This window comes from Anser anser (assembly GCF_964211835.1).
Source record: "Anser anser genome assembly, chromosome: 20".
Classification (NCBI taxonomy): Eukaryota; Metazoa; Chordata; class Aves; order Anseriformes; family Anatidae; genus Anser; species Anser anser.
This window is the reverse complement of record NC_139741.1, coordinates 7,803,017-7,819,301: the sequence shown is the minus strand read 5'-3', so window position 1 is coordinate 7,819,301 and position 16,285 is coordinate 7,803,017. Positions and strand designations below refer to the sequence as shown.

General features: G+C 43.4%; 1 protein-coding gene and 1 long non-coding RNA gene across 15 annotated transcripts in view; one reads left to right on the top strand and one right to left on the bottom strand.

The window, feature by feature from the left end:
- COL26A1 (collagen type XXVI alpha 1 chain) overlaps window positions 1-14,865 on the top strand; it is a 188,406-nt gene extending 173,541 nt beyond the window's left edge. For 9 of the 12 annotated variants that reach the window (XM_083806191.1, XM_083806201.1, XM_083806200.1 and 6 more), the window contains 4 exons: window positions 3,727-3,771; window positions 5,490-5,534; window positions 6,204-6,288; window positions 9,733-14,865. In XM_083806191.1, the coding sequence (XP_083662317.1) occupies window positions 3,727-3,771; window positions 5,490-5,534; window positions 6,204-6,288; window positions 9,733-9,905 (348 nt within the window). In that variant the 3' untranslated portion in view covers window positions 9,906-14,865. The remainder of the gene's footprint in view (window positions 1-3,726; window positions 3,772-5,489; window positions 5,535-6,203; window positions 6,289-9,732) is intronic. The other 3 variants (XM_083806195.1, XM_083806197.1, XM_083806196.1) reach the window with 3 other exon arrangements.
- LOC310884422 overlaps window positions 1-16,285 on the bottom strand; it is an 84,522-nt gene that overhangs the window by 2,550 nt on the left and 65,687 nt on the right. Inside the window, exons 3-5 of one of the 3 annotated variants that reach the window (XR_014574208.1) lie at window positions 3,948-4,104; window positions 831-1,353; window positions 3-316 (exon numbers count right to left, since the gene is read on the bottom strand). This is a non-coding gene — a long non-coding RNA (uncharacterized lncRNA). Of the gene's footprint in view, window positions 1-2; window positions 1,354-3,947; window positions 4,105-16,285 lie in introns of those variants that run through there. The other 2 variants (XR_014574206.1, XR_014574207.1) reach the window with 2 other exon arrangements.

Sequence of the window (16,285 nt, the reverse complement as noted above, 5' to 3'; positions counted from 1 at the left end):
GGTTTTACATATGTGGATTGATTCCCAGCAGGATCTGGGTTAATGCCTTAGAAATTACATACAACAGGTCTTTCAAATTCCATGGGACTGCAGCCATGACCAAATTTAAATGCAGAGTTTCTAGGTCTTCTTCAAAACAACAAGATGAGGGGTTACTGAACAGATAAAAGGTTGAATTGCTTGCACAGAGTCTGGTGTTCCTTAAAGAGATGCAGGTAGTAAATCCCTGGAATATTCAGCCTGGCAGAAGCCAGCTTTCTTCTGCCAACCAAAGCTCTTTAGTCTGGAGTATGTTAGATGGTCCGACTTCTTCCATCTGTGACAGTAACATGGTAAAACTCATCAGACTTTTCCTGAACCAAAGCCATTCCCCAGGTTAAATGATGCTCTTAATATGTTTAGAAAATGTGCTATACCTCAGTCCTTGATGGGCCTTGAAGTGCTAATGACTGTAGCAAGAAGGGCTGTTTGAATTTGTTTCCAAACAGGTGAAGCTTAGGAAATACTGGAGAAAAATCTAAGCAGGATATGTCTGTGTCAGATTCCCAGTCTAGCATTCAGCACCAGGAAGGGTTTAGAAGGCGCTTAGGCCTACAGCTGTTTCTTTTAAGCTTACTCTCCAAAAGGCCGTGGTCTTTGAAATTGCCTCATGAAGCACTAGGCACACAAAATCATCTGAGAACTTAGTACATGGTGGAGGGTCATTCAGCAATTAGATCTGCCAAATGTAGCACTGGGCACAGATGTGCTGTGGACCATTACTAAGACCCTACTGTGGAACAGTGTCAAAGAATTAAAGAAAGATGGAGAGGAAGAATGTTGGCTGGTACCTGTAAAATGTTGTGTCTGCAGCAGTGACTATGTAGTCACAGCCTTGTGCCGTAGGAAACAAATTCCCTGTTCTTCCAAGTGCCACTTTTACTGCCACGTCAATAGATGGAGGTGAGTGTGGGGGTCACTGTCTGCAGTGGGTGGCTATGGGTGATGTGCTTCCCCCATCTGACAGCGTCTCCTTTTCCCCTTCATTTCTGCTCTTCCAATCCAAAAGGCAGAGGGAAGTCTGAAAGAGCTAAGAAAGGCAAATACAAATTAGTTAACTCCAGTGTGATGACTTTCCAAATTCATGAGAATAACTAGTGACAGACTTAGGTTACGTTCCTCCATCCAGGCTGTGTGTAGGGTGAGCAGGGCCCAGGTGGCTTGTTTCTCCTGCAGCACTTCACGTCAAGGAGAAGGGGATATCTGAGGGTGGAGTGCACAGGCTTTCAAAAAGCTCAGTTTTATTTGAGTATCTTTGCACATTTTTGGGGGTGCTTTGTTCCTGCTCTTGCATAAAAAATCACCTGCAGCCACCTGAAAGATAGAGACCATTTTAAGTGACACTTAGTATTATTTTAATAACAATTTCCTTGTGCAGATCACCCACTTCAGGCATTTATTTTCTTCACTAATAGATTAGGCTCTGATGCATTTCTGGAACCAGAATTTAAGGGTCTAACAGAGACTAAAACCTGAACTGATGAGATTTCAGAACAGGTAGCTACTACAGCTCATTGCCATTAGATGCTAATTTTCAATTTAAAAAGAAAAAAAAAAAGGAAAGAAATGAAAAGAAAAAAAAAAAAGAAAAAGAAAAAAGCATGGTATATGGCAAAGCATCAAGTTTCCATCCGGGAAACTGATAAGAGCTCTTCCTCAGTGATTCATTTAACATTGTGCTTTAGTTTGTGCTCAACCATATTGCTAAGACTATCACTATACTTCCTTTGAACCAAAAGCTGTGTTGCACTGTGTCCATTCGGTACAGGTGCATACTTTAGACTCTGATTTCATTCCCTCCTTGTTCAGAATCCTAACTCTCTTTTTAGGTTTGGGACAAATGAGATTTTCAAATGTCACAATGCCTTGCTAAGTAGAAAAAGTAAATTCTATTTCCTGTCCTTTCTTTGTTAGCATGCAAAGCAAAGCTGATAGCTTTTTCTGGCAGAATTTCTGTAGGATGTTCTGTATGCTTTTTGTCTTTTGTGAGTGTGGATTTGAATGCTGGTTTTGACAACTACATGCTGCAATTTGGGTTTGGTGGATACAAATTAGGGCTAGCTTTACACAGAGCGGAGGAGCTGTGCAGCTGCAAAGAAAAGCAGAGGAGGGTTGACAATATCTATTGAGGTATGAGAAAATGTTATTATACATTCTTCCCGCTTAATCTCAGAGAGAACAGATGTAGAAGAGACCTGAAGCAGTCTGAGCACATCCCCGGGATGGCACATCTACATGCATGCTGCTTGTGATCAGCTTCTGTTCATCGTATTCTTAAACAGTGCCAGTGAGGGATGCACCACATCATCTCCAGGCAGTCTTCAGAGGTACAGGTCTTGAGGGCCTGGGATGAAAGATACATCTAACGTTCAGCCTAAATATCCTTTGATCCACTTTAAGCTGATAACATCCTTCTCTGTTCCTCCTGGACACAGAGAACAGCCTGGTTATGCATTTTCAGTGTGTTGTTATGTCTCCGCTCTGTGATTTGCTGCCTGCCTGCGCTTTTTCGCAGCCCTTACTCCCTCCAGTGCAGAATCCGAGCATTTCCCTTTGAAGGCGCTCAGAGCACCTGACGAACTGGGCCTTCCTCCTGATGCTCCTCCTGTCGATGTGGGCCTTTGTGTAGCGCTGGCTAGCTGCGCACTGCACAGGTCTCCACGGTAATGGTTTTGAGATGCCCGAGGCCCATTTGTGTTACGCAAAGCAGCAGTTGGATGGACAGAGGAACAAAAGCAGCTCTCCCTTTTTGGCAAATGCTACAAAGAGCTGCCGCCAGCTAGATAGTTTTTTAGGAACAAAAGGATGGGTTTGTTTCTGTGTGTGTTTAGGGGAGAAGAGCCAGGTTAAATACGTGGCTGTTTCATCAATAGATTTCTAAAGATGCTTTTAAATTTTGCCTCCTCTTCTCCTGCTCCTGCTTTCTCATGAAATAATCTATAACTCTTCTCCTGGTCGGTGATTCTGCCCTGCCCCAGGGTTGGAAACTAAAGCTATGGAGGAAAACAGGGAGAAAAAAGCTGCTCGGTTTGATGGCATTTCATACCACCCCAGACCAACACATACCATTCCAAAGTGCTTCAGTTTTACAGAAAGAAAAAGAAAAAAAGAAAAAAAAGATGAAGCACTGAGAAGAATGTGAAAATTAGCACAACAGAAAAAAGAAACAAATCAACCAAAATACCTTACGTGTGTTTTGATCAGTAGCAGCTGGGGTTAACAGGGGGATGTGTGTGAGCAGGAGGCAGATTAAATCAGCGCTTGGTGGGAGTCCTAGGCTGTTTGCTGTCTGGGGCAGCATCAGCCTGTCCGTTTTACTAGAGAGAAGAATGCTGTATCGTAAGAAACAAATCTCCAGCCAAATTCCTTCCTGCTATAATGTAACTGACTGCTGTAAAGTTCAAAAAATTGCTAATCATCTTACTGAGAGGGTATTGAGCGGAGTAGCTCTGTATTGAATCAAACTTCTCCAAAGTGTGATAGGATTTGGAGCTGATGCTTGACAGAAAACCATGACCCTCTTTTGCTGTCTCTAAGTGATAATGTCAAGGGAAAGGAATTTTTTTTCATATTATCCCAAGTTTAAGGTTTTTCATTAAGCCATCTTAATTCCACTAGTAGAAATGACACTATGTTCTTGTCAAATGGAAAAATATCTCCTAATGACACTTACTTTATTTCCAACAGGGGCAAGCAGGTCTGACTGGAGAGAGGGGCATTAAGGGATTTCCTGTAAGTGATGCACTTGCGGGTGTGTGCAAGACCCAGATGGTTTTGGTGCCTGCCTGGCACACCTGGCACCATAAACACCACCTAGCTGGACTGCAGCTGGTTCAGCCAGCTCTCTCAGACACAACAATCAGGTCAACTGTCTCCAGCTCAGAGATGTGCTCAATAGGAAGCCTTACCTTAGTGTTGCTCTGCAAATGAAACGTACTCTTCCTGCATGTTAGGCATAGCACTGAAATGCAGAGTGCATCAGACCGATCTGATGGGCTTTCTTCACCTTGGGTGCTTCAAGGGATGGAGCTGGTGCCCTGCCAGCTGCGGGTCTTGGTCCCAAAGCTAGAAGTCAGTAATTAAAATAAGTCATCACAGAGGACAGAGCAGACAGATTCCCATTGATTTAGTTAGGTGGGGCGAATGCTGGCTTTAGGCTCTCTTAGAGAGAGACTGCACAGTGCAAAGCAAGCTAGCATCTCTGCTCCGCAGACTTACCTGTCTGGCTTCTGCTAATGGTATGTTGTCAACAGGGCAGTCAGTGGCATACAGTGGAGGAAAGGACTGGTGACTCGAGTCCTGCTCTCCAGAGGTGGAAAGCAGTGGTCGTGAAGGCATCACACCAACAGAGGAGATGTGCTTGCAGATCCCCCTCCAGCCAAAGCTTGGCAGACAGAAGCCTCCTCCCTGCCCTGTGAAGGTCCTGGCACTAGCAGAGCCCAAAGGTGGGCACTGTTAACTCAGAGTACATCAGCTGCTCTCAATGCCCTCTTGCACCTTGATCTGCCAAGCTGAGCTGGAAATCTTTTAATGAGATTAAGAGACTTGGCCAAATGATTCCTTGGCGATAGCTGAACAGACACACAGAGGCCTGCACAGGCACCTGTGGCTAGCGTGCAAACAAGCCAGTGGATTGAAGGTTGGCTGAAAGTGAGCAAGTGGAGCAAGTTGGTTGTTTTGACTGACAGCATCCAGAGAGCTGCTTGTTTCTCTGGGAGGTTCCTCTTCACCCTTCCTTAATTCCATCTCATCGTTTTGTGCAACTCCCACAACCTTTTCTTCAGTCCTGCCTCCCATCCCCACTCCCTGCTTTGCAAATATCTCAGGGATGTCAAACAAGTCTGAGGAGCCCAGGCATTTCCACTCTGTTTTATTCAGCAATTTGTTAGGCTTTTCCTCTATGTTTAGCTTGTGGTTTAATCTCTTCGTGTCTTTTGTTCTTTGGGAAATGCACGAACTTCCTGGTTAGGGGGAACATCAGACCGATGTTCACAGCACGTAGGGATCTTTGTTCAAGAAAAGCTTAATGAGCATCTTCAGAGGCAGAAAGTGATATGACTAATTAATGAAAGCAGAATGGAGGATTTTTATGGTCTAAATCAAAGATGTGCCTATGCATGTTTGGGGGAGGGGAACAGTGTTTTTATCTCGGTGTTGTGGCCTGAAACATTGCTTGCTGAGATTTGTGGCAGGGCCAGGCCATGGCAGTGAGCCCCTCCTGCAGCTTGGCCACCCCCAGCCGAGTTCATCGATGTAAGAAATAAGGGGGACCTGCTGGGACGCTGGTGGGAGCCAGGACAGAGCTCATGAAGTGCCAGGCAGTCAGTTTGTTTGCTGCTGCTTCAACTCTTCTGCCTTTAATTTGGTCCTTTGGAGGGAAGGGATGCAAGTAATCCTGGACAGCATCCTCAGTCATATGGAGACAAATTTCTCTTTCTTGTTTGTTTTAGGGTGAACCAGGCAAGAAGGGTGAGGAAGGGGATAAAGGTGCTGATGTAAGCATGTATTTTTATTGTTTTGTTTTTGTTTTTTGTTTTAACTTTACTTTTCATCTCTTTACTGTCTTTTAACCACATTCCCTCTGGCAGGCTGGTTTGAGAGGGGCAAGGGTCCTGTCACAAAAGTGCAGCAGAAAGAATACGAATCTTGGCAGCAGGAAGCCCATCAGGATGGGCATACACGCCACTGTTCCAGTTTATAAGACAACAACAGGATGGTGCTTTCCAAACAGTTTCGTGGTGTCCCAATGAAGGGAAAGCCCAAGTAACTCCCTGACATTCAGAGTAAATGTCAGAGGAGAGCAAAACCTGTTTGCCAGGTAGTGCAGTTGGTAGGCCAGGTAGTTATTAACATAAGCTGCCTGGTATAATGGTTTGACACAGATATACACCCTGGGTTTGGCCTACTGCAAAAACACGAACCAAAGTGAAAAGTTTGGCTTTGAGCCAGAGGCTCTGCAAGTGTGGGGTATAACTGAGGAGATTTTCTATAAATAGGAATTTCTCCTGCATTCCTACTTAATCCTTGCAGCTTATCTCACTTTTTTACTACTTCTCTGTTTTTTAAGCATTCACACTTAGTTTGGTGTTATTCAGCCAATATCATGAACAAGAAGCCTATTCCGCTAACATGTACTGATGTTAGTTTTCTTTTCCTTTTTGCAGGGAGAAGGTGTTCAACAACTTCGAGAAGCTCTGAAGATTTTAGCTGAGAGGGTATTGATTCTTGAGCACATGATAGGAATTCATGGTAAGCATCGCTAAAGTTTTCTTTTCGAGACAACTGGGACTCTATTCAGGCAACTGCTTGATGGTGAAATATCCTCCCAGTCTCCTAAGCTCTCTGTCAATGTCAGAAGCTGTCTAGTATCTATTTAAGCAGCCTTCTCAAAACTAGGTATGCAGCATGACTTAAAGGATGCTTGCAACTGTTGAGGACCTACAGCTTCCGCCACCTGCCCTAGTTACGCTGGCTTTACCCCAGCAGATGAAATGACCCCCCCCCCGTGATAATTTTTATTTACAATTCAGACTGAACAGCGTCTTAATCCATGCTGCGCCCATGATCACCTACCAGCATCTCAGGGAGGTTGCTTGTTCAAGTTGTTAGGCAAGATCTTTTAATGCTGTTAATAGTGTCCTCTAAGTCACCTTAATACCACTGAGGCTCTTGCCTGGTGTAGCTCTATAGTTTACAGAGAAAGTCCTAACAGTGCTGCAGGTTACCCGGAAAACAAATGATCCATGAATGTCTTGCCATTACAACTTACATAAAACCTATTTTCATGATCACAGTTAAAGAAAGTCTCACACGTTCTTCGTTCAGATAGAATGTAAGTTTTCTGTTGAGGCTATTTTCTCTCCCATCACTGCTACAGCACGTGGCATCACCCCTTAAGAGTGTTTTCTCCCCTTAACCAGTGTGTGGGATCATACAGTCATCACAGGTCAGACTTCTCCCTTCATGCTACTTTGAGGATCAAGTCTTGCACAGCTGCCAAAGTTGCTGTGCCAATTTCTTCCCTTCAGAAACACAGCAGTGGCAAAATAATACGACTTGGATCTACTATCCCAGCCTTTGAGAAACAAGCCTGTTCTTTGGCACTAAGCTGAGCATTTCTAACTAAGTCCCCCGGCACTTTTCACACTGTAACGGATCTGTGGAACCTCATTCCTGGCCTTGCTTGTAAATTGAGCTGCTACCACACCTTCCTTCAGATCAGCATCCGCCTTTATTATGAAGTGGCCTTTGGATATTTACGTGGCAAACACATAGTTAAACTGTCCAGAGGTTCCTAAGCAAGTGACTTAAAGCACTCCTGTTATGATGCAGTAAGGCAGCAGGCTCTGAGAGCCCACGAGCCACTTCTGGAGCCAGCACGGTGCTCAAATGAAAATGCCATTGGACACGTCAAAGAGAAAATAGTGTCAATGTAGAGTGCTACATTATGTGGCTGAACTGGCTTCGGACTCTGCAGTGCTCTGCATTGTTCAATGGAGATGTGTCTTTTGGAGGCCCAAAGTACTATTTCCAGAAGCAATGGGCAGCAGCAGCAAGAGCTTTTCGGGAAATCATGAATCACGAGCCCATGATTTAACCGCAGTCACCCTGACCTTACCTCTGCATTACTCCTAGTTTGCTTCAGCTTTTCACTAGATTTTATAGACCAAGGGCAGGAAGAGATGTTTTTAAGCTTATTTGCTTTGACATGATGGAAGGACCAGGAGGATGCCCATTAGGTTACCTAGGCAGCAATCCATGCCCAGCCTGTACGTTCTTCTGGTAAGAGTAGAAGGGGAACCTAATCTGTAAGTACAGTCAGTGAATTTCACAGAGATACAGGACCCAGGGTCCGGCCCTCCATGGTCTTTTTCTTTGTACCTCCATTTATACTACTATAAAGCAAAAAAAAACCCAAAAAAACAGCTCTTTGGGCAGCTTATATAGACACTGGGTCTTGAACTGGGGGACAGATGTCAGTTTGCCCAGCAGAGCTGCCTTGTCTACCAATTTTATACGTTATATTTGGCAGTACCACAGCAACCAGGCGTGTGCTGCTGCTATTTTGACACAGTTATTTCAGCAAACCATTTTTACTGACAAATACATATTTTCTGTTATTGTTCGGGATGGAGATGAGTTTCTTATATCCATATATATATATATACTATATACTGATGTAAGTATATCAACAAAAGTGGATGTTTCTTTAATTGTATAGTGTAGTTTAGGCCATGTTTAAGTACCTCTGTTGCATGTCTTTATATAAATAGTTCCCTTTTTATCCAATAATACAGTATAGGTAATTATATTTTTACTCTGTGCTTTTGAAATAGTTCCATTCTTTAACTTAAGACATATTGAGGCCCTACAAAAATACCACTTAGAAAAAAAACTTGGAAAGTAAGGCATTTTTTTTCCTTGTGTTCATCCCTGTATGTGACTATGGTTAAAAAAACAAATAAAAAACTGAAAAGATCTAAAATAACAAAATAGGATTTCCCTGAGCATAGACCTCCCTGCAGTGAACAGCACCACAAGTTTAAATCACCCAGCACCAACTATCTGGTCAGGTTCCCACCGTAGGTGTCAGGAATTTTACCACAGGTTCCTGGGTAGCCCAATTCCACCCAGCTTTAGAAACCCACGCAGAAATGCCAATCGCATGCTCTCATTTTCCCTAGAAACTTCACAATCAACGTGGTTTCCAAAACCACAGCCACCCAAGCAACAAGGCAAAACATACCAGCAAACAAACCTCTGCTCTGCAATGGGAGGGCAGCTTGAGATTATCTGGCCTAGCAAACTGCAGAGAGCAGCCCAGAAGGACACGAGAAAGCCCAGATTGTTTGGCACTGTTTATTTCCAGCAAACACAGCACAAATTCTCCTGCAGCTAAGCGCTCCCTTGAAATAGAAATGCTGCCTCATGTGAATGAACCAAGACTGGGTGTCTGGCTTGTGAGGTTGAGCTCTTGGCAGGGAAACCCGCCCATGTCCAGCTCTGAAGGCAAAAGGAAAAAGAAACTGGGGCATTCCAAACGATGAGGCAGCGTCAGGCTATCAGCATCTGTTGCCAACTGCTGGGAAAATAAAAGCGTGGCCGTAGTCAAATGTATATTTAGCTTTGTAGGGCAGGATGCGGTAGAAAGAGGAGGTGTATGTTAACACGAGGCATGCTGGGAGAGTGGACAGCTAATATTTATTTCCAGTTTTATTGCTAATTTGTCTATAGCCTCGGGTGGCTCAAGCCTTTCAAAATGTGCACCTTTACAAGGAGTGAAATGGTACTTACACCCCCAGGAACAGCACTTCCTTGTGACCACTTGGCAATGCGTTATCCTTCAATAACAGGAATCTGTGGGCAGTGCTGAGTAGTAGTTGTAGCCCAAGGTAGATTATGATCAATAAAATAACAGTGCTTTGTAAATGGAGTGACAAACGGGAACAGGACCTGCTGTGCTGTGTGCAGTAATAGCATTTACCCTGAGGAGTTTATACAGAGCAGAGGGAAAAGGCCTAATATTGGAGTAGGATGATGGCAGCAAATATAGAGCCACAGTTCCTCGGTGGATGGAAAGCCATCAGGAGGGACAACACTTCTTCCAGAAGAGGCGTCATTCAAAGGCCCATTTACTCTTTCCTTAGCCTCCCCTTTTAAATAGCGCTCTCCCGTGACTTTCTCTCCTTACAGACTCTTTGTCTTCCATTGAGCCAGGCTCTGGACAAGATGTGATCCCGGGTTCCCCTCTGCGAACCAGCATCAAGATCAAACGTGGAGGACCCCAGCAGCCGCAAGCCTACCAGATCCTCTCTTCACTGCTGGATGACGGTGAAGCCAAAAGGAGAAGTAATCGGATGAAGTAGGAGCATCTGCGTGTCCTCCGTGCCGGTTCACCAGTTAAAGATACAGTATCCCAGTGCTTAAGTGCAGAGTGCAAATGAAGTGGGTAGGAGGCTGTAGTGCTGGCAACTGGATTTCCTTACCTGTCCAACACTATGCCCTTATTGCAGGGAATGTCTTATCCATAGCTCAGAGAGGGTCTTATGAATGTTTTTCTTGATTTTGTCATTTTTGCCTTTGGAATACCAGGTGGCAGGTATCCTCAGAAGCTGTCTACAGAAGTGACACCTCCTGACTGTGTCTCCAGCGTTTAATCCTCCCCTTGTTTCCCCACAGCTCTTGCAAGTCACTTCAGTAAAGCCCTGCTTAACTGAGTGAGACAATCAGTCCCACTAGACTCTAAGCCAAACCTTAGTCTTGTCCGTTGGTATAGTTGGTGGCATCCGCTTTTATTTTATGTGGTGGTGTCACCCTGACGGTACCAGTACCACTTTCATAGGCCATTAAAGCAGTCTCACCTGCAAGGATTTCTTTTAAGCAAAGAACAAATTGGAAAATTCAAAGAACATTTTAAGCTGTTACTCTGAAAATTCAGATTATTGTTTGCAATTTACCATCAAAATCTTGGCTTTTCATGTTGCTGATTGCATGTGAATGGCATTATTTCTATTTGTGACAGGCTGAGCAAGGACTTTTGATGAAAATGTTCATGGCGTACATTGACGCTCTGTCTTCAATGAGATTAGACTGTTTCTGTGAAAATTTAGAGCAGTATGTATGAGGTATGATGGAATTACAAAAGAATTTTCCCGTACTGTGTTCAGTTTGTGCATACATCCAGAGCAAATTAATTTAAGTAGTAGCAATAACTATTCACAGGAAAGAATACTGCACAATAGTTTCTTAATTCTACATCAATAAGGAAAAGTATTTTCACTTTTCTTTTTTTATTATTCTGTGGGTAAATCCTTGTCATTTGAATCTGGAGACAGTGTAATAGCAAATCACAGTCTGTGGAATTAGTCTTGTCAAAAGCTTATCTTGCACTGAGGAGCTAAGTACAAAGTCATTTTGCTTTTTGCAATAACAAGTTGTTGGTAAAAGTCCCAGCGTCCAGGTTTAAGAGGTTGGACCTGCCCTTCAGTGACAAATGAATCACTGCACCTGCTGTGCAAACCAGATTGGACAAGTCATTCATGGAGACCGTGAATTTTCTTAGAAAGGGTAAGACTAATCAACAGAACCAATGGTACTATATTTATGTGTATATATATTTTTAACTGTTCTGCCAAGTTTTCAAATTCTGCCCAGAACAAAAGTGAGCAAATTTTGTGTTTTTCATTTTATGGTGTCAGACATGTAAATTGGTCTCATTCTGTCTGGTTCCTAGTGCAAGATACAGATAGCTGAAAAAGACAAACTATACTCCTACAAGTATTTCTGTCAAAAACTGTTGCAGACCAACAACTGTATGGTCCACGAGTTCAGGAACCCTCATCGCCCAAAGTGCTCATCCTAAGGTAAAAACAGAAACACATGCTACACTGGAAATGAGCCTTAAAATGAAGGAGCTCTGCCAGCCCATTTGCCATGCGTTAAATTAACTTTCTGTATACATTGTAAACATACAGAAGACATCACAACATCCAAATCTTTCCTCTGAAGAGCATTATATTTTCAGAAATAGGGTAAAGGCTACTCCTGAACGACTGAACTTACCAGATGGGTTCATTTGGCCCTGTTCTTCAGAAATCCAACCATCCCTCTCAAAACACACAAAATGGTGCAAGTTGATGCTGAGCAGGCAGCAGAGAAACTTGTCCACATAGAGAAGGTTTTTACTGCTATACAGCTAAATAAAAAACAGCCAGGGCTTAAGCTGGCTTGAAGGCTGCAGTACATGCACTTACCCTGCGTTTGAATCCTCACACTGCTTGCCCAGTGCCCGTGGTGGGACCTGGTTCTGCAATAAATCTGTGTAGTTCACGCTGTACTTCTGTGTACTCAAGTTTTCCTTTGGACATTTCAAAGAAACAAGTCCAAAGCCTTGCAAAAGTTTTGGGAGTTGAAGGCAAGGTATAGTCAGGTGCTCTCTTTCCCCAAGACTCCAACTTTTGAAGCGAATGCAAAGGTTTGCCAAGAGCTGATGCTCTGGGCTCCAGTATTCCTTTTTGTACCTGCACTCTGAATTATAGATTGAGTGTGATATAGTCAGAAGATAAGAAAACAAGTCAAAACATCTGAGTCAAGCAGGTTACTGAGCTCAGGCAGTGGTCCTGTATTCATAATCCTTTGAGGAGAAAGTCTCTTGAACACATTTGAGTTTCAAATCCAGCAGTAACTCTAAATCCAGTGCTACTTCTAATGACAGCACGTATATAAACGATGTGGAATTTAATCAGTGCCTTTGAGAAGGCTGGCGACCAGCTCTCAGCCTAAACCTCACAAATCCAAGCGGCTCAACTTCCCAACATGCAGCGACTGACTGAAGTGCTGTTCAGCAGGTCACATCCCCGCATTCACTGTCTTGTGGGGAAGAGTTTGAAGGGGGCTTGGAGCATCTGCTTAGCACAGCTGAGCGTGGTGCAGCCACTGATACATTCCTGGAATAATCTTTCCATTTAAGAATTAAACACACAAAAAGAGGTCTCCCCAGTTACAGGCTGATTGCCATGTGGGAACTGAGAAGTACTTGATTACCTCCTTGTTGAACAGGGACTAGCTTGGTCTTGATCATATGGCCATTACAAGGCATAGCATGTGGGAGATAGCCCCTTATGCCTACCTGCGGGCATTGGAAGGTCAGACCCTGAAGACTGAGGAGAAATCACAGTGCAAGGTAAATGTCTATGCGGGGCGGGTTGGTGCAAGCTAGAGGCACTCACTGCACTAAGAAGCTTTTCTTATGGCCCTTTCAGGAGCTAAACTAAACCAAAGCGATCTTTAAAAAGGGAAACAGCAAAATTTGTTTCACTGGTGCTGCAGCTACAGGGTTGAATTTGGAGGAGTACAATGGGGCCTTTTTCATGTTTCTGATATTCTGGAGACTTCACATTGAATTGAAAGAGAAATTTTTCTTCGTCCAAGTTTGTCTTCATGAATTCAAAGCTATTGCATTAGGTTGATGAGTACTCTCTTCATTCATACTGACTGGGATTTGGAATTTTTAAATTAAGAAATTATTTAAAACAAATAACTGGCAAGATGATGGGAAATTTAATTGAAGTTGTTTGCAATTATTCCTGCCAAGCTAACTGTCACAAGATTGGTTAGGTTTGTGTTGCAACAGTTTTAATTATTGATTTTTCCAGATTTCTGTATGAGCTATGTCATTTTTTTGCTCCCCACACTTCTTGCTTTTTTTAGCTACATCCCTCTTTTATGTGGTACTGTATCTTTAATTCGGGTGACATTAGATTACACCAACTGGACTTTTCTCTCTCAGCTGGGGTTTCATTCCTCGCTACTTACACAACAGTTGGACCACACTCTTGTGCAGTCCCAATTCAAATATACTTTAAAGGTGAACACAGCCTCATACGCTGACATTAATGATGTTCATGCCTAAGCAAACCACTCCAACCCCATTTTCCATCTTAGGCAGGATACTAAGATTCATTTTAGCCAGGGCATATATGCATCTTGCCATGTCTATGTAACTTAGAGAGTGGATTTATTTTGGATGCGTGCTCATTTAGAAATATATTTTAATGAAATGTTTAGTGCTTTATCTTACATGCATACTGTGCAATACCATAGTGTGTTGTTTTCCTTTTTTCTTCCTAAGACTTCATTGAAATTCTTAATGTTTCTTTGAACTCCAATGTGTTTTTGACTTCGCTCGGTTCTGGTAGTAGAAACGCATTTTCCTTGCCTTGAGCTAACCAGAAGCAGCAGCAGCACATTGCACAACTGACAATCGCTGCAATCTGTGCACCCTGATGTTCACCAGCAATCTGGTACTCCGGGGGAGGTGGAGAATGCTTCTCTCCAGAGTATCCAACCTGCACTTACTGTAAAGAATTGATAGCGACCCAGGGAAATAAGAAAAAATAGAAGAACCCTCGTCTGCTCCCACCAAACGCCACAATAATTTTGCCATCACCTTCCACAGGAACAGGGACAGGCTATAAAAATCAGATCCAATTCTCCAGCTAGTATGAACGGGTGCTGCTTTCAGAGGAGCCGAGCGTATGGCTCACAGGTGGCTTTCTGAAAGTTTGGCGCTGGGATTCAGGTTCAGTCCCAGTCCCTGCAATGAACTATTTTAATGTAAGAACCTAACCACTGTGACAAAGGCTTCCAAAAGACATTCAGCCTCGGGAATTACTTCTCAATACAATTTAGTGGAAATTCATTCTCTTCCATGTTTACAGCTTCTGTGTTATTCGAGACTACATTCCATTCTGGTGTTTGTTGGTATAGGGGTTTAAACTACTTGCCGTTTCTGTGATTGCTTTGAAACCAAGCAATTTAAAGGTGCTATAATTGTCCACAAAGCACATTCCCACCCATAGAAGGAAATGTTAACTTTTTCACTAGTTATTTTACACAGTATTTTTTTATTTATATCAGTGTGTTTTGTATGTGTGCAAACGGTCCCAGCTTCTCCCACTGTAATAAGCTATACATCCATTTGGTCGTTAATAGGACAGCCATACGCAGCATTTTGCAGTCGTGTACGTTCTGAACTTAGGACAAGAATAACTCTCTTCTGACACGATGAATTCATTTATGGCAGGCTCTGTTGTAAACACAACCTATTTGTTCCACCTCTTGCATGGTTACTTACCTGTTTTCATATTGCTATGTTATTGTTCAAAATATCTATTTCTCTTTATTTGCTATGGGTTTTGTTACTGTATATGGAATGTTTTGTATTCAGCATTTTCTTACAGAGCAGAGTGGGAACAGTATTCAAGAACCCACAAATACCAAAGACCTTTCATGTAATGCACTGAGAAATAAACATACTGTAAATGAGTACGATGTCAGGTGTCCTGTATTTACGGTGTTCACAGCAAGTTCAAGTGAACTGCATCCTGGGGATGCAGGGGGAACAGCCAGAGAGAGTACAGCAGTGCTTAGGAGTGGGCATTAAAAATCTGTTGTTACTTGCCACTTGCCGCCCTTCCTCGTGTTTTCTTCCAGTTCAAGGAATGTGATTGTTGAATTTAGGAGCAACAGGTGCCCTCCTCTGCCTCCCTGCAGCCCCCGGTACCTACTGGGCATCGGCGTCCTCCATCAACAGCTGCTTTTGCTTTTGTGCCGTCTCTGAATCTGCCTCTGGGTTCATACAGGCACGTGCACACAGATACACGCCCCCCCCGCCCCGACTCTTCACCTCATGTGACCGTCAGTCAAGGATGTGGTTAGGAACTTCTTTTTGAAAACACTTCCTACTCTGGGAATAGCTACCCATTTAGATACAAGTCCCTGGCTGGTTGCACAGGGAGGCTTTCCCCTGTGAGGGAAGGACCTGGGCTGTGTCTGTCAGAGGTGACAGGTCTGGTTTCTGAACTTGTTTTTGCATCCTAAAGAAAACAAGATGCATAAATTGCAGCTAATTTTTTTTCCCTACTGATCAGATTACATTGTAGATATGCAGATACCAATCCTGTAGCAAAGGCTGTCTTGTAAACAGTGGGAAATGTCCAGAGAGTCAAGGCCTCCCCCTCATGCAGGTTTTTTTTTGCAACACTGATGAGAACATGCTCAAGGTAACCAGATGCCAGACATTCCCATACAGTGCTTCCCTGGGTTATAATACCCGTGTGTATTATAAAGGAAGAGTAAGTAGGGAGGTAACATGACTGTTTGCTATTTCTACCTCTTGGGATGGTGTATACCCAGTTCAGAAAAACAAAAGATGACAAGTTGGTTCAAAGACGGATTGGAAGATACCTGACTACAAACTTAAGGAAATAATCTGCTTGGCTTTAAAGAAAGACTGGCAGCCGATGAGGCCCAACTTAGCTACCGCTGTGACTCTGTGCGAGAGATGGAGGGTGACCAACCGCTGTGCCAGAGGGCAGGTTTTGCCCCCCCATTTTAGGATAAGATCAAGCACCCTTAGACAAACCCAGTCCCATTTTTTTGATCCACGTGACACACTGGATAGCACACGTCCTTTACAGTGTACTAAGGCAAAGGCGTATTGGCCACTGTCTGGCAGATAACACACAGCAGTCCATCCGCTCCTTTATCGATGCCAATGATTAACTACTGCAACAATTCGCCGAAGGATGTGCTAGTGCCTTTACTACTAGACATTTTCAAACTAAGTGGATTTTCTCCTCTTAAATGTGCAAGCATGTGTGTACAGTCCAACTCAGAGAATGAATTCATGGAAGCCATACTGGAGGACCAAAATGTTAGAGCTGGTGCCTGTGACGTTACAAAT